This window comes from Lates calcarifer, linkage group LG8 (genome assembly GCF_001640805.2).
Source record: "Lates calcarifer isolate ASB-BC8 linkage group LG8, TLL_Latcal_v3, whole genome shotgun sequence".
Taxonomy (NCBI): Eukaryota; Metazoa; Chordata; class Actinopteri; family Centropomidae; genus Lates; species Lates calcarifer.
In genome coordinates this window covers 1,011,796-1,033,651 of record NC_066840.1, presented here as the reverse complement: position 1 = coordinate 1,033,651, position 21,856 = coordinate 1,011,796, and the positions used below count along the sequence as shown (strand labels likewise).

The 21,856-nt window shown below is 41.4% G+C and overlaps 1 protein-coding gene across 1 annotated transcript in view; it reads right to left on the bottom strand.

Moving 5' to 3' along the window:
* Positions 1-2,394: 2,394 nt before the first annotated feature.
* gfra3 (GDNF family receptor alpha 3) overlaps positions 2,395-21,856 on the bottom strand; it is a 49,684-nt gene continuing 30,222 nt past the window's right edge. The window contains 3 exon segments of the mRNA XM_018694402.2: positions 2,395-10,936; positions 17,094-17,230; positions 19,935-20,069. Of these exon segments, the coding sequence (XP_018549918.1) occupies positions 10,721-10,936; positions 17,094-17,230; positions 19,935-20,069 (488 nt within the window). The 3' untranslated portion in view covers positions 2,395-10,720.

Here is a 21,856-nt window from a genome sequence, read left to right as displayed (position 1 = left end):
TGGCACTGTACACTGACATGCTTTAGACAGGAAGCAGGGGGAGGAAACTGGGGAGTGAAAGGAGTGTTTTTAGCCTCAGTCAATGTTCTTTAAATGGAGTACATTTATCTCCACCTGCTCGTCTCCCGTGCCAAAGGCTTTAGTTGGAATTACCCGAAGGAAAGGTTTACATTTGACAGAGTGAAAGAGAAAGAGACATCCATCCATTTTCACACAGAGGGATGAAAGAGCAGAGCAGAGTTCCCTTCAAGTGACAGCTCAATCCGTGCGGCTGTCTTCCCTTTGGAGAGACAACTTTTCATCGAATCAGACTGTGCAGCTCACGAAAGCCAGTCTCATTTCCGAGTCTGTGACTGTGTGTGTGTGTGTGTGTGTGTGTGTCATAGTCTCAATCTCCATGGCGATGATCTCCCATTCAACCAGGCACCTGCCGGGATAAGAGGTGGAGGAGGAGAAAGGAGGGGGGTTCAGTCAGTCAGTCAACCGGGGAAAAAAGTATCAAAATGGCTGCCGCATCCTCACTAGGTGTCGGTGTATTGAAAAGAATCAGACTCCAAAAGATCATTCAGCTCCATTTACCTTTTGGGATCACCTGGAGTGCAGCAGACTAGGTGAGACCGGGGTAACCATGGCAATGCATGCAGCTTGTGCATCTGTGTTGGCTGGAAAAAACATTCAGCTAGAGACAAAAACCCTCTGCAGAAACACATCTGAAAGATCAGTTCAGATACAATGAAACAAAGTGGTTTTCAAAGAGTCCAGGAAGTACCAGGAGTCCACGTGAAGATACCTGGGGGTCCTCAAGGAAACTCCAGTTAAGTCCCAAACAATGAATTCACTACATATTAATTGTACAGAAAAGAAAACCCAGTCAGTGTACAAGAATGAGACAGTTATACAACTGAATACTAAATCAACCGAATAAATATTCACATATGGGTCTGTGAGTGCAGCAAAATTATACAAAACAATGCTAATAATCAAACACCCTTAATACACACATTCTGACACAGTTTAACAAATAAAAAGTGCAAAGTTGATTGATAGACTCTGCTGCTTCAAACAGAACACTGGACTTTCTAAAGAGATGAGAGGTTTTGTGCTTGTTGAGGGTTTTTTAACCAGTGTTTGGATTAAGTGATATGTCAAGTGGATATTGGCCAGTGAGTGTGGTCTATGTCCAAAATAACAACCACAACTGCTACGCTTTTTTTCATGTCAGATGTCCTTCAGTGAAACCTGTGTCATCCTTCATTAAGGAATGGATAAACCACCAGACTGTTACTTTTCAAAAAAAGATTTGACTCATACAAGTGAAAAGTTTAATTCATAAGAATTAAGCATTTTAGCATTTACAGTGATCTCATAGGTGTGCCTGGTGGCCAGAGTGGTCACTGTTCAGTAAAATTTACATGTCTCACTTCAGCTAGTGAGTCTTTCAGGCTGAGTGTTCCCATGATCGTCTAAACACAGTTTAAGAGACGTTAACAAGGAGACGTTGTGGGAAAAATAAGAACTTTTCTTTACCATCTTATTATCTTACTTAGAGTCAGATGAGAAGATGAATAATCGGTTTTATCTGCGCATCCAGTGCACAGATACAACAGGTCCATGACTGTTCAGCCTTGATAGGCTGGAATCTTATGTGAACTTCATTTAGCAGTTTCTCTTCTTCAGGTCTTTTTTTTTTTTCACTAAGACGCTGATTGTTGCACAAACATGAAACTAATATCCAGACATTAAAAAAAAGTTAAACAAGCAGCTCCTTTACATACCATGATAAAATACAATAACAACGTCTGATCTGACACATCCATCTTAATCTTTAAAAGGGTCACTTCACCCTAATTCCATAAAATAAATTAATAAATTGCTTGTCTCTATTATGCCAAGGGAGTCTGAAATATTTTTTTTTGGAAAAAATGTTCCAACACTAGAACAACAATTCAGATTAATATGAAACACATTGATGTTACTTTATTCCAAAAATCCTGTTTTCAACCACCCTCAAAATTCTATTCACCTCCATTGTATCAGGATGAATACAGAGACAAATATCTGCTGAAAAACCTTAACTAGAAGCACTGGAGTTAAGTGAGACAGTAAGATTTGTGTGTGTGTGTGTGTGTGTGTGGGTAATTTGAGCTTTAAAAGAAAAGTTGCCCCTCACAGTCTCCTCGACTGTTAGATCTCATCAGTGTGTGGTGTTCAGTACACACTGTTATATTGTGATGTGCTGTAATTAATGTTTTAGTTGTATCAGCTCTTCTCAGACCTTCTGCTCTCTGACAGATTTCACGCTGTATTAGAGTTGGTCAATGGTGCAAAATGGCAGCTCAGGGAAGAAACAAAATAAATGAACCATGTGACATCATTAAAGTTGTTAAAAGAGCATTTTTATATTTTAGAGGGGACTTTTCCTTTAACATTTCTATAACCCAGTGTAATAGATTGAAAGCAGGGACCCAGGAAGCAGAGAGAAGTCAAGGGCAAAAGCTGCAGGAATTTCAGTTCAGCAACTGTGACTGTGTGTTTGTGCATCTTTGTTTATCTGCGTGCATGACTGAGAAATGGCGGCGAGCAAGTGTGTGTGTGAATTAGAAATTGAAAAAAAGGACAGAGCCTGTGTGTGTGTGTGTGTGTGTGTGTGTGTGTGTGTGTGTGTGACTGTGTGAGTGTATGTGTGTCTTTGAGCGCCGATGCGTCAGGACCTACAGAGTGTGAAATGGAGCAGGGAGGACTTCAGCCGCGACACACTGCAACACACACACACACACACACACACACACACACGTCTCTCTGTCTCTATCTTCGGCTCTCTCCCACTTCCATTTCTACCCCCTTCCTCCTCTTTTTCTACTTCTGCTCTTTACTCTTTTTTTACCCCCTTTTTCCATCTTTGCCACTTCCTCTATATCTCTTTGTCGCCGCTTTATTCCAACACTTTATCTCTCTGGATAAAGCTCTCCCTGCTGTGGAGTTTGTTTTTCCCCCTGCTCTGTCTTTATCTTCCGTTTGGATGCCGTGTATGTGCAGTGGCAGAGAGAGAGAGTGACACAGACAGAGAGAGAAAGGAGAGAGACAGCATCCCCATGTCAGGCCAATGATGGATTAGAATACTAAAATACTGGAGAGAGAAAGCAGACACACTAGATGCTCAAATCTGACATGGTGTGTGAGTGTGTGCATGCGTGCACGCTCGTTCGTGTAAATCTACAGCACAGTAATAGAACAATAAAAAAATGCTTCTTTCCAAGCACACATACACACATATCCTCCTTCTCTGTTCCTCTCTCACCCTGGAGGCTTTCTCTCTCTCTCTCTCTCTCTCTCTCTCTCTTGCTCTCTCTCTCTCTCAGTTGATTTAACGCATGGCTTCTCCGCTTGTTTATTTCAGTACATATTAATGTAAATCACCGGTGTCCACTCCCTCCCCTCTCTCTCTCTGTCTTTTTCCAGTCTCTCTCTCTCTGCCTCCGTCCATCCCTCTTGTCGTCCTGCCACCGGGTGCCGGCCCCGATGACAAACAGCTGAGACAACAATTACGATGAACAATGGTGCCCAGTAAAGAGCCGTCGCTCCGACCCCTGCCGGCCCCCGTCAATCACACGCCTGCTCTTCCCTGCTGATCTCAATTAACCCCTGCTACTGGGGGTGGTAGAGTGGGAGGAACTCACTTTAGTCAAATTTAAAAGACAATTGCCTTGTTGTTACAGACAGAGCTCAGCTACCTGCCCTGATATCCACCTTCAGTTCAGTCAACCATCCCACGAGGGATGGATCATAATGCTGTAGCATCCCTGTAAGGAAACATCAAACTTAGCAGAGCAGGGAGTGGGACATGACTATAACCTGCCCCCGTAGGCTCAGCCTACAGGTGGATGCTGGGGTGGGGGTGGAGCTTTTGAAATGGTACATGAACAGCAGCGGCAGCAGTAGCAGGTGTCAGCAGAGCTTTCAGGTGAGTGGCGTGGCAGAGGGCCTGACAGGAGGAGCGGAAGGAGAGCAGTGACAAAGGTATGCTGTGTGACTGTAGCAGCAGATTTAAGCTGACTGTCAGAACTAGCTCTCAGGTTTCACTTCATTTGTTTCAGGACGGGGGAGTGTTAATCAATCTCTATGCATACCTCAGTTTTCAAAGCCATTTTTAGAATTTGAAATGACAACCTTTCGGTCATATTTATGGAAGCGTATTTCTGCCGTGCTGGGAAAAGAAAAACGGATCAGTTTCACGTTATAACCTGAAAAGTTTAGTGTTATAACAAGATTTTTGTGATATGTTATAACTCAATATGTAAGACGTTTTAATATGAAAACCTATATTGTTGTAACGTGAAAAGTTTCATGTTAGTTTCATGTTTACATGGAGCCGTCTGTGTCAATGCAGCTGATCAGTGAGAAATGACTCAGCCTGCAGACTCCTTCGTCCCTCTGTACAGCCCCATGCATTTTAAAAGCCTGGTAGTCATAGTTATAACAGTGTCATCCACCTCGCTCAGTAACAGTAACAGTAACAAGAATCTCACCATGTCTCAACCCAAGCATGACGCAGAACAAAGAATCGTGTAAATGAGCCCTGCTCCTCAGTTTACCTGTTCTCCACGCACCATTTTCATTCTGACATCATTTTCACATTATAACAATAAAGGCTAACATGATACGTTTGTATGTTGTGATAACATGAAAATAACTTGTTATAACATGAAAAACATATTATAACATTATAACCTGATATTGATCTGCTTTTCTTTTGCTGGCATGACCTCTGTAAACATTTTATCTATATATTAATGTGTCTTAAAATCTTAGGTTAATCAGCCATCAGCCACTTTATCACCTTTTCCAAACACGAACTAACTTGTTAAAAGTACTCCCTAAAAAGCATTTTTTTTTTTTTTTTTTACCAATCTTATGGCCTGGTCACTGCAGGCCAAAGCAAAATTAACTGCATATTCTCACTCAAAGGATGGTGTTAAAAGATGACTGACTCATATCACAAGTTGGTTAACTGATGTGGCTGGTGAGCTTAAAAGGCAGGAACATGATACGGTTTGTCATGTGCAAGGTAGTCCAAGCTAGCTAGCTTGCTTGTTAGTGGTAAGCTAGCTAATTTGGCTGTTAACTAAATGATCTTTGTGGATTTACCTAAACCCTGTGAGTGGACTGGACATTTCCAGTGTAGGTGTGACCAGGCCTGTACTCTGACATGTTTCAAAAATCCTGTCCAACTAGCAATTTTCAACCTTCTACATTGAAGGAATTAAACTAAACCGAAACCCTGAACAAGCAGCACAAATTCCGATTTCAGCTATTTTTTAGCACTTTTCATTATATCTTTGTAAAACTGCATCTTCAGTTTCCTGGTTAGCTATACTATTACTCTATTACTAAACTGATTCACACAATTTCTGCAGGTGTCCCAACAAACTGACAAACCCTCTGTCTGTACAAAGACGGTGTAGGAACAAACTGTGTTACTACATCCTCTGATGCACTATTACGACAACACTGTACTGCAGGAAGTAGTCCTGAATACTGCTGTCAGAATGGAGAGAAAAGGGTAGGTACCAAAGGAAAACAGACTGGTTGGTCAGGAATTCGTCCTACACCAAGATCCATTCATCCATTATCTAGACTGCTTATCCTTCAAGGTCACAAGGGATAGCTGGGCGAGAGACAGGGTACACCCTGGACAGATTGCCAGTCCACTGCAGGAGGACCCATCTGGAGAGAGCCCACACAGGCATAGTAAGAACATGCAAACTCCACACTAAAAAGATTACATCATCAACAACATCATAGGCCTCACATGTTTTAGGATCATCACTGTCTTCACACTTCAGCACCACGGAGCTAGCTTGGCATGGACAGAAGGTAAAACCAAAGCAACCAACAACAAACTTCTCTCTGGAATTCTCTCCAGTTTCAGGATAGGGATGGTGTTATTCCGTTACCTCTCTCATGGTCAACACATCCCATGAGAGGACCTCCAAATTGTTTCCCTCAGTACTTTCTGCCCACTGCTTCTCATACTGAAGATGTAAATCTATAAATTTTGTTGGGGACTATTTTCAGTAGCAAATTCATCCACATTTGGTCTTTTAGTGAGTGCACTCAGTACAATATTATGAATTATGAATGAGTAAGTTTTTGGAAGACAAATGTAGAATTACCCTTTCTCCTACAAACATTTCTTCAAGTCTGAATTTGACAGCAGGTTACTACAGTCTGATGATTTAAGGTGCACAACGTGTGTCTTTATCCTTTACAAAACTGTCATGACCTGTGTCTGGTGATTCTATGTGTAGCTTAATGAAAACACTTCATGGAGATATTTGCAGTTTGTACAGTGAATGAATCTTTCATCGTAATCAGTGTCCTCTCTGAGATTACAGTGCCTGATTGCTGTTTATGACTCTTAGTCGATACTTAAGCAAACTCGTCCTCATGGAGCGTCAGTATTTACTGTTCAGCCCGCTGAAGTTTTAAAGATCAGGTGAGCCGACAGAGCTTCACTCTGTCTCTTATCACAGTTTCACTGATAGACAGATGCTTTGTCTGAGTGCTGTGTTCAGACACAAAGAGCCCTGAGATGTATGTGTGTGTATTTCTCAGCAGTTGTACGCGACAACAGAGCCTGAGGAAAGAGAAAGGGAGGTTAAAGTACACTGCAGACCTGTCACCTCTCTCTCTCCTCATCCTTCCATTTCTTTTGTAGTCTGCTTCCTCAGTGGATTCACAAAGCAGACCTCCTCCTCCTGTCTGCCTCTGCTCCTTGTTCTTTTCGTCTGTATGTTTTATCCTGCTTGTCCTTCTCTCCCTCCTCTCCTCTCCTCTCTCTGCTCCTCCTTGTCTTTCGTCTTTCCTCAGTTTTCAACATTTTCTCCTGTTTCCACTACTATCTGCTCGTCCTTTCCTCTCATCTCACTTCTTCTCTTGTCTCATCCTCTTCTTTACTTTCTTCCTCTTCTTCGCTCTTGCTCTTGTTGCTTTCCTTCCACCCCCCCCCCCCCCCCCCCCCCTTCCTCCTCACTGCTCTTTCCTGTCCCTGTTTCTCTTCTCCTCTTCTGCTTTCTCTCTCTTTACCTAATCCCTCCTTTTTCTTTCCTCTTCACTTTGTTTCCTCCTCCAGTATTTTGTTTCTGCTTCTTTTCTGCCTGTTGTCTGCATTTTCTTATTAATTCCTCTTTCCTTCGTCCTCCCGTCTTTCATCCTCTTTTCTTTGATGCTTTCCTCTGTCTCCCCTTCTCTCTCCCCTCTCTCCTCTTCCTCTCCTCAGTCGCTCCTCTGTCTCCTTGCCCTCCACCATCACTGGCGCCCCTGCAGATGGAAGTCAATTTTACACATTCCCCAGAAATAGGAAAGAAATGAGAAAAAAAAATTGTGTCAGCAAAAGATTTATAAGACATAGAAAATCAAGAGCCGGCGATTCTCTCTGCTATGTTTGTGCTCTAGGGTCCCTTCTGTTCTCGCTATACTGCACTATTTCTATCACTGCCTGATACCCCCCCACCTCTCCTAACCACCCCCCACCCCCCACTCCCCACCCCCCTGGAGCTTGTCAGATGATAAAGAGATGTTGTCAGGGACTGATTATCAGCCCCCCAACTATAAACAAGTAAAACATCAAACACACAAAGACCACACGGGGACTTGGCTCTATTTTTTTTTTCTTAATTTCTCCTCCATACATTTCTCTCTCCCACTCGTTCTCTAACTCTCTTCATTTTGTCTCTCTGTCGATGTCAGAAGTAGCGTGTGTTTTTTGCCTGCTGGGGAGCTATTTGATTTGTTCTGCCGTTTTCAAGCTCATATTGTTTCTGGTGTGTTGTTTTTATTATGACGGCTTTATTCATATCGGTGCCTGTGGCAGCTTAGGTCCCAGTCCTGAGTCACCGGGGAGGGAGATAGGGACAGGGATAGAGCAATAAAGCAAGAAAGAGCTGCATCGGCTCAATACATGGCAGGCGGTATGTGTGCGAATGTACGTGTGTGTGTGTGTGTGCGTGCGTGTGTGCGCAGACGGCTATACATTATGTGTGCTGTGCTGACGTGGGTGAGAACGACGAAGTGCAAGACTTAAATTATAACAAAAAGCTTTACCCAATTTTCTTTGCAATCTCTCTGCCTGATCCCTGTACCAGTATGCACAAACACACACATCACACACTTGGCACTTGATGTTCATTAAACAATAAGAGACAAGTGTGTAATTTGTCATTCACCATGGCTGTAGAATAGGGACAACGGCAGGGAAAAGAGAATCACTCCATTCATCACCACGATAAAGTTTGACTGATGCATCGTAAATCAGCTTCCACTCCCTGTTGTTGTTGGATGACCCATATAGAGGTAAGTCGCAACCAGTGATACAAATCATCATCCATCAATGATAATAAATAATTAGTTTTCTTTAACAAAAACACAAGGTCTGACTGCAGCAGTAGGCTGTAGTGTTTGGGGGGGATTTATGTCCAAGCACAGGAGCACCCAGCTTGCGCCGCTCAGATTACGTCTCATCATGCTCAACACTCCTTTAAATGGAGTGTGGAGTATAGATGTGGATGCAGTGTGGCTGCCATTGGTTTTTCTTCTCCCAAGTTTGCAGAGTTTGGGATGTTCCATTATTTTTACTGTGTTCCTTTCCTAACATGTAGCCATTGGTTGATTTTGGAGCAGCCAACAGTCTACATCATAAAACTCATGTTTGTCCTCAGCCAAGATAGGGACAATCTGGTCAGCCAGCCTAACTAGCAATGTTTGCTAGCATGCAAAACATCTGCAACATTTCTTAGCCTCATACGTTATGCTATACTTGTTTGCACATTCAACATTAAACTTGTAGCCTAGCAACCAGTAATATAATTATACTGCTAACATACAGTAGACAGTCATTCCAGTCCTCCATTCCATAGGCCATCAATAAAAAACCTATTACTTCTGCTCTGAGGAGTTAGGACTGAAGAGCAAGGACTGAGGAGAGAGGAGGGATCTCTGAGGAGCCATGTGCAAGGATACACAAGGCTATCCTTCACTAAATCCTTTAATCAGACTGACTCATATCCGTTAATTAGAAACTCTGATTAATGATTGTACACTGCAGCTTTGCGGTTCATTGACACACAAACAATAGATTCAGGTGTATTACTCCCAAGTTTTAGATTTTGTTTTTCAGAGTCACCATCAAATTCAAAATAGTTGATCTATAGGTCTGAATAATAAAAGAACTATAAAGAATGTAATTCATTAGAAATATATGCATCTAGATTATAGATTCTGGGAGAAGAGGAGAGTCTGAGTGGCAGATGTATTAACACGTTGTGCCTGCTTTCATTTCATTGTAACGTGCACCTGAAAACATTCTGCCCACAGCCGGAGTGAAGTCGCACTTTTCCCACACATTCATAGGCATTTATGAGGGCGTTGAGTGAAAAGTGGGAGTTTTATGCAAAAACAAGGGAGGAGATCTGCAAGGAGAAACAATATTTTGTTGTGTGTACCAAATAGTGAGGGAAAGTACATGTATGTTTTTGGTGGAAAATTTCTCTGCCTCTTTAAAGGCAGGTGTAATTCAGGTGTCACATCTGGTTGCTTAGGGCAGTAATCCAAGCAAGGCAAAGACGTAGGCCAATTACTCCCTACATGACCCTCCACCGGTGGTGCAGTGGATTGGCTCCAGCCACCCCGCGTGACCCTTTTGGATAAGCCTTATAGATAATGGAATAGAAATCAAAAAAATATGAAAACACAATATCCTGTTCATATTATTGACCTTATTTATATGTACTGGTTTATTTTCAGGTCAGTGTGAGAGTCTCTGCTGTGTTTTACTGCTATTTACTGTCATGTTTCTCTCCACACACACACACACACACACGCACACACACACGCACACAGAGCGGGGGCAGGTTGACAACGTCAAAGATGGACAGATGTCCTGATGAAAGTCAGACTAAAATATCAACATTGTTTTACAATGCACACAATCTGCCAACAGTGGCGAGGATGCTAATAGCAGGGAAGGTAGTCCTGGCCAGAGGTGTAGCAGCTCTCCTGCTGCTTATCATTATTATTCATTGTTAATAATGATTAACAAGCTGTTCGACACCCCCCCACCCCAGCACAACATAGAAAGTCAATCTAGGGATAACACTGGAGATGATATCAAACCTCCAACACAGTGTACACACACCATCCCAGCAGTCATCAGACTCCTGCACACATTACAATTCTTTGCCATCTAGGTTGTTTCAAACAGTAACAGCCTCCTGAGTGGGAATATTACAGTCTGCGTTTAGCCATGACCTAACCATGGTCTGTATGATTCAAAACAAAGGCAACATTACTGGTGAATCTGTGTTTTATCCTGCTCATACTGCTTGGTTAATATCGCCAATGTTTGCTCACTCACAACTGCACAAGCCAATCAAACTAACAGAATATTTCTGGCTTTATGATGGGAACAGCTACATAATGCTCATTGGTTGATGGCACCACTGCAGCTGCAGTCAGACCATGTCAACCAAAGTGCCATTTTCAAATGAAGGAAGGACAGAAGTGAAGAATTGAGGAGATGCTACTGACAAAAGGTGAAGTCCATTTCTTCACTATGTTTCTTAGAATTTTACAGCAATCAGTCCAGGATTGTTGGAGGGTCCATTATATGTGAGTGTATGCATGTGCATGTGATTGTGTGTGTGTGTTCTCTACATCCTGTGCTCTACCCCCAGTTGAGGGAGGCAAATAGGAGCAGAAGGAGCAGTAGTATGGGTGTAGCAGGGCCAGTGTTGAGGGGTGCAGCCACCCCTGTCCCAGAGGAGCCCAAGTTGGAGACAGTGGCTCTCTCTGAGTACAACGGGATGATGTCAAACTGGTCACCTTCATCAGTCTCCTCCTCTGTATGTGTCAGTTCCTCCTCTTCCTCGCTCTCCACCACCTGACAGGGAGGAGAAAGTGTGAGTGAAAGCTGGTGGGGAACTTCTCTCAGCATTTTCACAATTTACAACTCAGATACATGCATCTTATTACAATGTTCACATAAACTCTCAGATAGGAAATAGTTTGATTTGAAATCTGTGGGCAGATACTTCATGGTTCATGGCACTTAAATTAAATATGGCAATTCATAATTTGTATTTCATAATTTTAGTTTAGTTTAAAAGTTAAAAGTGTTGCCTGCCACTCCCTTATGTATTAATTAATTTTTCCCCTTTTTAAAATTTTGTATAATTTGTATTTGTATTCCTGTACCACCCACCACCACCACCAAAGATAAATAAATAAATAGCTAAAACATATTATTTAAAAAAAGGAAATGTCAGATGTATTGTCTTTGCCACCTTAAATATGCTGTATGTGCATGAGTAAATACTGATTAACAGAAGTCTTTATTTAAAACTTTAAAGCTGTTGATGAATATGAGTCACTGCAGTCTTACGGGCGTTGAGTGTTGAGGTTGCCCAGCTGTTCATCGTCAGTATATGCACCAACATCTGGAGGAGCCCAAGGCCCACACTAACTTATTGTGTTCAAATTCTTCTTTTACTGATAATAATACTGCGCTACATCATTAGATTGAAATACTGCCTCTGATACCTGCTTGTTTTATGCATCTTATATTTTTTGACTGGCATCTTTAAATTCAGTTTTAACCTTTCATCATGACGTCTGACAGCAGCAGAAGCTGTAAACACGGCAGTTGTCTTGCTCTCCTTCAGGGTGCAGAAACTGATCATGGTTAGGTTCTTCTCTCTTTTGTACTGATGTGGCGATAATTTTAGTGGTGAAATAGATTCCTGTGAGTATTGTGTGCCTTCACTGACAATTATTTAAGAAGAAATGTTAAAAATATTAAGCCTGACCAGCAGAGAGCACCTTTCAAAGCTTCAGCTCCAGTTTGCCAGGCTATTCTTAGTCACTATCTTTTATTGAGAGCCTTGTGACCTTTCCTTTGATCTGCTGCTTTTATAACTTATTACTTGGGGTCTTTTAAGGACCAGCACATGTCCACAGAACTTCTTCATATATGTTTTAACAGTATGTTTAATATTGGTGTTTGTTGTGAGTTGTTGTGTCCAGTTTCTGAAATAAGAATAAATATGGTTGTTGTATAAAGAAAAAGACATGTTTCTGCAGGTCTAAGAATACATTTTTAGGTGCATAGAACATGCACGCTAGAGTCCTTCCCACAGTCAATCATCACATAAAATCTATTAACATAACATTATATAATGATCAACTGAGAATTTTCTGATTTTATTAGACCATCTCAAAATGTGGTCCTGGAGACACCTTCTGTAGCAGCAACTACTACAGAGGCAGTCTGGACTATTTTGGCAGACATGTATATGTCTGTCTGTGGACAGATTTTTGTCACTGCATTAGCCCCACAATCATGCAAGATACAGTCATGAAACTTTACAGGTGTGCAGCTGAGATCAAAATGAAGTCAGAGTCCAAAGATGACTGTGGTCCAACCATGAGTGCTAAGCTCTCATGGGTCAGAACGTCAACAAGTTGACGGGCATCACAGCTGGAATGATCCAATCTGAAGAAAGTCTCCAGTTTGGTCAAGACCCCTGCCAAGCTCAGTGCACGGTTGGTGACGCAGGAGGACCAGTGCAGGCTGGCCCCAACCACTCAGTGAAATGAGTGACTGTGGGGAAGAAGTGGAGCGACTGTGAACATTAGGTTAAGCTCATCAGGGATTTAGGTAAGGCCTGCATCCTTTTCTTGTTGTAAACTGTGGTCTATCAGCAGCTGATACAGAGGTAGGGCTCAATGCTAATTAATTAACCTAAAAACAAGTTATATAACAAGAGCTACCTGTGCCATGTCATGCCAGTATCTTGCCCAAGGACACTTCCACATGCAGACTGGAGAACCTGGAAACTGAACTATCAATCATCCATGACCCACTCTACCTCCTGAGTCACAGCCACAGCCCCACAAGTGATGGCAGGCAATCCAACAAGCATATCGACCTTTACCTCCTTAGTCATAGTCAATGCTACGATTATGCGTCTTTGGGCTGCACCTTGGTGAGTGTGCAAGGGGATCACTCAGATACATTCACAAGGCAGTTTCTTTTATAGATGTAGGTAGTATGTTTGGCTCCTTTGTGAAACTCTGTGTCCAATGGTTACCCAAAACACCATTCTCTGTGTAAATCACAGAGATGTTCAGAGTATCCTCAGAGAGGCAGAATTCCAGCTGTTTGTTGACAAACTCTGAAAACATTTGCATTGAGTGCTCAACTCATGATATATGCATCATTTCAACACTAGTTCACTCGGTTTCCCCAGTTTAAAATCTGTATACATCAAAGGTTGGAACTCTAAAATTATTTTTTATGTAAAATAAAATTTCTGGTCACATCATGGCTGATACCTGATCCATATAAAATTGGTGCATTCCTATTTTGTTCTTTGAGATTCAATCACAATCAAGAACACCCATTAATACCAGGTATAATGCAAAGGCCCATTATAACATGTCATAATCCAGCACACTTTCAGTAAAGCTTTCTATATGTCAAAACAAATATGAATATCCCAGCAAATAAGGAAATTAACAGGCTGCAGGTTTTCAAAATGAGATTAAAATCCCACCTCACAACAAATTTGATTATATTCTCTGTAGAAATGTAACATTTAAAACAAAGAGTACTCATCTGTGCTTCTAAATGTGACATTTTTTTTCCACTGCTGAAGCGGATACTCAGCTTTTTGAAGTGAAACCTTTCAAATGCTGGAAAAATCACTTTAGAGAAACAAGCAAAAGCTCCTCAAAGAGACAAGACAAGCAGCTGAGTGATGGACAGATGAGGAGATGTGGAGCAGGTATGGATGGAAGGGGAGGGGGAGGGGTACAGTGAAGGCTTGAGGATGAGACCAGAAGGAAGAATGAATGAATAAAAAAGAAGAAAAGGTAGCATGGAGGAATTGAGGAAAGGATAGAAGGAAGATGGTAAGGAGGGAAGAGGGGGATTTGGGGGTAGGAGAAAAAGAGGGGAGAGACATATGGGCATGAATAAATTCATACTAATGAAGCCTGACTGATGCACTGCTTCCAACCAACACCTCATCTAATCCGCTCGCTGGGAGAGAGACACAGACGGACACAGAGAGGGAGAGAGAGAGAGAGGAGGAGGGCAACTGAGGAAGAGAGAGAGTTGGAATCCCCTCTTGTCTGGAGGCCCAGATTATCTTTGGCAGTGAGGCATGCTGGGAGCCAGGGAGAAACAGCCACAGCAGACTGTGGTCTGGCCAAGGTTACAGTAGCCAGGACCACGATTGGATTGGACCACATTTAATGGTCAGTGTTAGACAAGGGCAGCCAGGGGCTGTGGCGCTCTCAGAACATATGTGTTAACAGCACATTTCAGCATCTCTGTGTGTCTGCTACAGTCTGCACATTACTGAGCTGGCACGCTCAAACATGATCCAACAGGATGGAAATCAAAACACTTGAGGGCCAAGACTTGTCTGTGTGCCACAGACTGTGTGAAGCCTGATTGGTTGGGAGAGACAAATTGAACGGACACAGTCAGGACACTTTGAACATTTGTTTGCTCATAGTTGAGGTCTGACCCTGACCCCCATAGTGTGACTTACACTTACTGCATTAACATCCATAAATCTGCTAAAACAAATCATTGAATGTTCCTTATAACCCCAGAATCTGATGAGAATCATCATCATCAATCATCATTTCAGTGTTACAGTAATCGAGTGATAGCTGCACATCCATGGGTAAACTGGTAACAGAAACTGGTAATAGCTCATTCAGCATGATCTTAGTGGTGCCAGTTTGCCAAAATGTGAGGTTTGTGCATCACAGCCAACATCTGGTAAGGAGCAGGACAAACTGACAAGTCCTCCAAATTAGATGACAAAATATGCTGTTTGTCTAGGTCCCTCAGAATGATATAAAATCCCCATTCAGGAGGGATTAACATCACAGGGGGAGTCAGGGAGTGAAATCTTCACTGTGCTCCTTGGTAATTATACCCATTGTTCTGGACAGCATTTTAACTCTGGTGAAATGAGAGGATATAGTCTGTGATGGTCATGGACATTCAGCAGGACAAAGACAAAGGAGAGTCAAAAGCCTCCCCAGTCGGGGCACTGGACAGGTGAAGGGGAGGAAAAGATACTGAGTGTGGTGAATTTCCTCTCAGAATCATGACTGAAAGGTGAAAACACAGACATGAAACACATACGGACATCATTCAGTGTCTCCACTGATCCACTGTCTCTACATCCATGGCTTCAGTGCAAAAAGGAACTGTTATAAGCAAATCCAGCATACTTTTAATACATACCTGCCATTACAACAGCACATTTGATAAGATTTATGGGTCTTGCTCTGGAGTCTGGTTGGTTCCCAAATACACCTATATGTTTGTGTTAGCATGTTTCCATCGATAAAAGTGAAGAAAGCAAAAACATCCCTTCATTTTCACACAAAAGTCAAAGTTCAGTCTTAGCTGATGGAAAAAAAGAGAATGACTAGCAGCTGTCAAAAGGAAAATAACTCAGAGATCCACTTTAAAATACAAGGATGTTGCTCTGTACAGGGTTTAAATCACAGGACCAGACAGTTCAGAGAAACATAGAAGAGAAACATAAAAACACTGCTCTTGTTGGATCGTACACACTCTGTAGAATCTTCTGAAGGCTTGCCAAAGTGCTGTGATATCTCCAGCCCCAGAGCTACTCCTTTTATCTTCAAATCAAACGCTGACACACCATTGTGTTTAACTACCATTCTTGAGAGGTTTGACCTTCCTCTAAGGATGACAACTGTCAATGATCAGTCAAAGGTATTAGTGAGTGCGCAATCAAAAATAAATACATTTAAAGCAGTGGCTACAACAGCCCCATATTAATCTGCTATTAGCCTGACTAATGTACTCAGTACTTCCTGCAGTTGCTTCACAGTAAAAGCCTTCCAGCGGTGTTTCAAACTGTAGCCCCTTTTACACAGAGCTTGCACAATACTGGTGTTAAGAAAGACCTGTAATTTTGCTGCCTTTACTTGTCCCACCGTGCTGACTCTCCCTTTTATACAGACATCGGCTGTGTGACTACTACCACTGCCAGCTTCAAGGTGGGGAGATAAGGACCCCCCCCATTCTACCTCGTACCTTTTATATAGAACAGTGAGGTGGAATAACAGCACAGTATTCCTGCCTTGAAAAGGCTGTGAGTTAATAATACACATTCAATTAATGTAATTGCTACAGCAATTAAAAAAGTGATCATGCCTCACAAATATAAATACACTGCAGTTTTCATGTCAGTCATAATAATATGTCCCTGAGGTCTTAAAGCCAATCATTACATCAAAAAGGTACTGCTCGATTTGTGATTCATAGCATTTGAACTCTACAAAAATGAATTGCATGGATTCTGTGTTGGAAAACGACATGGTGTCTTTTAGCCACAATATCTGTGTGGCTCTAAAGATGTCGGTCCTTCTGTTGGTCCATCGCTTTGATCCAGAATGAAATATTTCAACATCTATGGGATGACTGTCATGACATTTTGTACAGACATTCATGGTCCCCAGAGAATTACTTGTAATCATTTATATAATTCCTTTTATATATATTATAATTTTATCTAATTTTATCAAGTCAAAATTTTGATTTGTCCAATACTTTGGTTTGATCAAATATCTGTGAAACTCATCCCCATCAGCCTCAGCTGTACTTTGTGTTAAGCGCTATTAGCATGGTAGCATGCTAAATCAAGAAGGTGTATAACCTGATAACATTAGCATGTTAGCATAGTCACTGTGAGCAGTCTCACAAAGCTGCTAGCATGGCTGTAGACTGTCTTGTTTTACTGGTTTTTCCATTGATGAAACGATTAATCTGGAAATTAATTAATGATTGCAGTCCTTTCCTTATTGAAAAAAAAAATCCTGGTTGTAGGGCTATACAGTGGTCTTAAGTCTGAAACTTGGAATTCTTAAAAAAAATAATAAACTGACGTAATGCAACAACTTTCACAAATCTATGCCCATGTGGAAAAGGAATTACAAAATACACAGCTAATGCGCATGATAAAATGAGGTGTACTCACAATGTTGTTGTGTTCAGGCAGGTGGTTGTTGCTCAGCAGCTCATCCTCCTGAACCAACGGGGAGGGTCTGGGAGCAGGAGGGGGCGTGATGTCTGCAGGCAGGGAGCCAGGGTTCCCCATCCAACTGATAGAGTTACCTGCATGGAGACACAACCCCATCAGTGCCTCTGTGTGAGAGTGTGTGTGTGTGTGTGTGTGTGTGCTCAGATGGCCTGTGTGCTGTGGTGCTGCATCTGAGTGGGTGTGAACCCTCATATCTATTTGGCAGCTTTATTGTTTGAGCTGTCGGCAGCTTGATAAATCACAGAGCTTTATGGGAAGTGCATTGATGCATCGATCCAGACTTTAGTGTTTGGACATTACAGCCTCAGTGTGTATCGACAGCCTGATTGACAGCTGCTGTGATTGAATGACAGCTGGAGGGCTTTACCCTCTGGCAGCCTCATGCTGCAGACGCAGACTGCAAGACTCTTACGAATGCTAAAGCTGTAGCATGTAGCTGACATATAAAGAGGTAGAGTTCAGTTCAAGCTGTGAACATCGCTGCAGGAGCCAGCCACCCAGACAGACTCAGCAGACATCATGTTGAAGTCATTTTTTCATTTATTCCCTTTGAGCTGTTCCTCAGAGTATCACTGATGGTGACACATTAATGCTGATTTCATAATTCTGGTCCTCAGATGCATTATTTAAAACAGCCTTTATGAAATCAGTATGGATAGCAGTAATTTTGGGACGTCTTTTAAAAGTGACTTTCTATATTCCAAACAATCCTCAATTCTAAATACAATAGCTTTGGTATAAAAAGCTCTTAAACAGCATGCAGAGCATCATGGGACAGCAACACATGCCACAAAACCAAGGGAAATCCTCTCCTTATGTTCATTAAGGATATTTTTTAATAGAGTAATTTGATGCATGAAATAAGATCTAGTTATGTCCTTAGGAAATTTCTTTAAATATATAAGAAACCTTAAACCCAATTTTGCACTGCACAAATGTCCTTAGGAGCAAAAAAATGAAAAAAATACTTAAATACTGAACAAAATTACGGCTCAGCATTTAGGGAAATATGTTTATCCAGTTTGCTTTGTCTGTAAGACGGTTTGCAGAAAATTTGGTGACTAAGTCTTTTCACTTTTCAGTTGGATGAGAAGATCAATATTAATCTCATGCTCATGTTTCAGTGCAGAGCAGGACTCAGGGCGTGGCTAGCCTAGCATAGCTTTAAGACTGGAAGCGGGGGGAAACAGCCTGTTTGACCTTAGGGTCAGTCTGTGAGCACAGGTTTTGGTTACAGTGTCTTTATGGGCACAACCTCACTATGAAAGCAAGACCCCAGGAAGCTGCTTATATTCACTACACAGCTGTTTGCCAAGAAATAATTTGATTACACACACAACTCCACCTAAAACCACAAACTGTTGTTTTTATATTTCATTTTATGTTCAGATTTAAAAACCAAACAACTCTACATGTTAGTTAGTGAACTTCAGAGGTGTTGGTGTGTCTTCCATTTTAGACAGAGCCAGGCTGACTATTTGCCTCTGCTTCCAGTCTTTATGCTTAGCTACAATGTCCTGATTCAACATCTAACACAGCATGACAATGACATCAACCCTCTCCTCTCATTCTCAGAAAGCAAGTGTATTTTTCAAAATACTGAATCTCCCGTTTAAGGAGGCAACAACAACATATTTCAAATTAAGAGTTGGCAGTGTTTCTTTTTCATTGATCACAATTGATGATTAAGACTGAATTTCACTTTCTTATTTTATTACCTTTGCAGCATCTGTTTTCTTTGGTTAGATTCATCTGCCTATTTATTTTTTTTAACCTATTTTTCAACCTTTTACATAAATCTCCAACAAAAACCTGATAGAAAACAGATGAGAGCCCTTCTTAAACTGCTCCAATTCTTTTTGCATTAGTGTTAACAAGTATCTATCAAGTGCAGTGCACACAGCACAGAATGCATATGGTAATTTAATTATAATTTGCCAAAGGCTTCAGAGACCGACCGGTACTCCTCTCTTAGAGTACTACCTTACCTGATCAAATGGTTTTGTGGTAATTTGATTGAGGACAGATTTATTTGGGAATATTCAGTGATGAGCCAAAACATCATGCAGCAGGGTGTCATGTTCTGTGTTGTGATGTACTCCTCCCATAGCCATCATTAACTCACTCTGACCCTTTCATCTGGCTGTTCTTATTAAACCCCCCCCCCCCCCCCCCAAAAAAAAGTCACTCAGTCTGCTCATTTTTCCTGTATCCAACATACCGACTACAAGAACCAACTGTTCGCTTACCATCTAATATTTCCTAGAGCTTGACATGTGCTTCTGTTACAAGATAATCAGTTTACTTTACCTGTGAGTGGCCATAATGTTTTCCCTCATTGGTGAAGATCTTCATGTTTAAAATGGAATAACAAAGGTCTTAACTAGATTTTTACATAACCATGCTCTGGCTAATCAACAACAGGTTGATATTGTGCTTTAGTGGTGCATAATTCAGGTCTAGGCTCCTAAGGCAGTTGCCAATGTTTCCCAGTTGGTAATCCAGCCCTGACAGTTTGGAATGGAGTTAGGATTTGATTTTCCAAAGCTAGAAAGGAATCATATTTCTACTGGACTGAGACAAATGTTTAAGTTTATACAGTCAGCACGTCAACTACTAATACCACTGATAGTGCAAATAATAATATAATAAACTGTCTGAAATTTGATCAAAATGTCATCACTAAATCAATTCAGTTGAAGGGACAACAGACAACATAAATAAATGAAACTCATCTGACTTGGTAAACCCATGAAACATGAATGAGTGTGGACTCACGCAGGCAGGTGTTGTGGGTGAACATGCGCTGCAGTCTCAGACAGTCCTGCCACTGGTTGGCGCTGCCTTCACAGTTGCATGACAGCGACACATCAGCAGAACTGTTGCTGATATAGTTGGGCGTCATGATGGTGCCTGCAGGTCAGAGCAGTCAAAGTTAGTCAAAATCATTACATCTTTATTACTTTAATTCACAGATGTAAACAAACTGCCAGGAACAAATGTTGCCACAGCCAGAAAGAGTGGCAGCCTCACTGGCTTCAACACTGCATTGTACTTTGAGCAATTTGGCGGGAAATTACTTTATGGCACAAAACACAAGTGGGCCGAGTTTTTTTACTGCAAGCTCAACCACTGCCTGCAGAAAAGACACGATGTAGACTCTGTGACCTTTGAAAGCTTAAAGATGGGCCTTTCTGCTAATTGCCGTTTTAGCAATTTTTAGAGATTTTTCTTAAAGAAGTTACATTTTGAAAAACAGCTGGAGCCTTTTAACCACTTTTAAATCTTACAGAAACAGTTAAACTTTTTGGGAAATGTACTGATTCTCTCAGTTTCCAAGAATGATCAAATGAAAATGAAAAGTGAAAAAGCTTATTGGACAGATTTTCTAAAAGCTATAATACGTTACATTACAGCTGGCTGCTGTACAGACTGTACCATAGTTTTCTATTACTGCATTTTTCTACCTTACAGGTCAAACCTGTCTCCATTTATACTAATTTGTTTTTCCCAGTTATGTGTAATGCTGCCTGAATTGTGTTCACAGGACCAGGGACTGCAGTTTGTAGCCTGAGACGCATGAGTGGATAAGTTTAGTCGACAAAGTAATGTTGGTTAAGGTTCTATTGTAATTCAGACCAAATATTAATTAATATGTTTTGTCTCATGCTTCAATTCTCTGCAGACGTTTTCTGTTTTAAACCAAGACCGTGATTTTTCAAAATACTCAAACCAAATGTTTGAGTGTTTGAGCATGGATAAGCATAAAAAAGGCTTAATAAAGCTTTAGTTGCTACAAGTGGATATTGCACAAATGACGTTGTCAGTGAACACTTTACTGATGTCTAGTATAAACATTTACAGCATTTCCTCATCACGATCATTAAAAAACCATATTATATGCCTGTCTGCATCATGTTTCCTCAAAATGTAATTGCTTTTGCAAACTGGTAGCACAATTTCTTGGAGACAGGCAGACTTGTGCAGACAGCCGCTGGTTTCACTTCATATCACTACAGTAGAAGATTGTTTTTAAATAGAAAAAAAGTGGTTATAAACTACCAGATTCAGTTTAGTTTCCAAGCCTGTATGTCATATAGTATATACATGTCAACATGCACCTGATAATCAGTAATAAAAGGGATCACACTCTGTCTCCTTGGATCCTGCAGGGGGGTTAACTAATACCATTATATTTTTTTAACTGCACGGCACACACATTGTGTGGTTACTTTTAGCAGGCTACTCTGGTAAATATGTGGATTATGCAGGTTGTGCCTTTAGAAAAGCTATTCCTCATAGAAAAGTCATCCATCATTGTCAGAGCTTGCAGAGAGCTACTCAACACTTCTCTATCCACATCTCTTGTCAGCTGTCATGGGTCCTCATTTTCTATCTTGCTGTTTCCCCTCCTCCACTTCTGCTCTGTCTGATCACCCTGTTCACTCACTTTCTGCCTCTCTACCCATTCCTCTCTCAGTCTGACCATCTATCCTTCTCATCCGCTCACTGGACTCTGTAGATACTTTTGGTTTTACACAGTCTTAAGACAGCATATTCAACATTTTTTTGTTGTCATGATGACAATTTTAAGTTACTCACTATGTCCATGTGGTGCTATCACTCTCCTTAACAACAACTTGTTTTTACTGCGCGGATGGTTGGAGAGTACAGAGGTCAGCTGTGCAGCAGGAATAGTG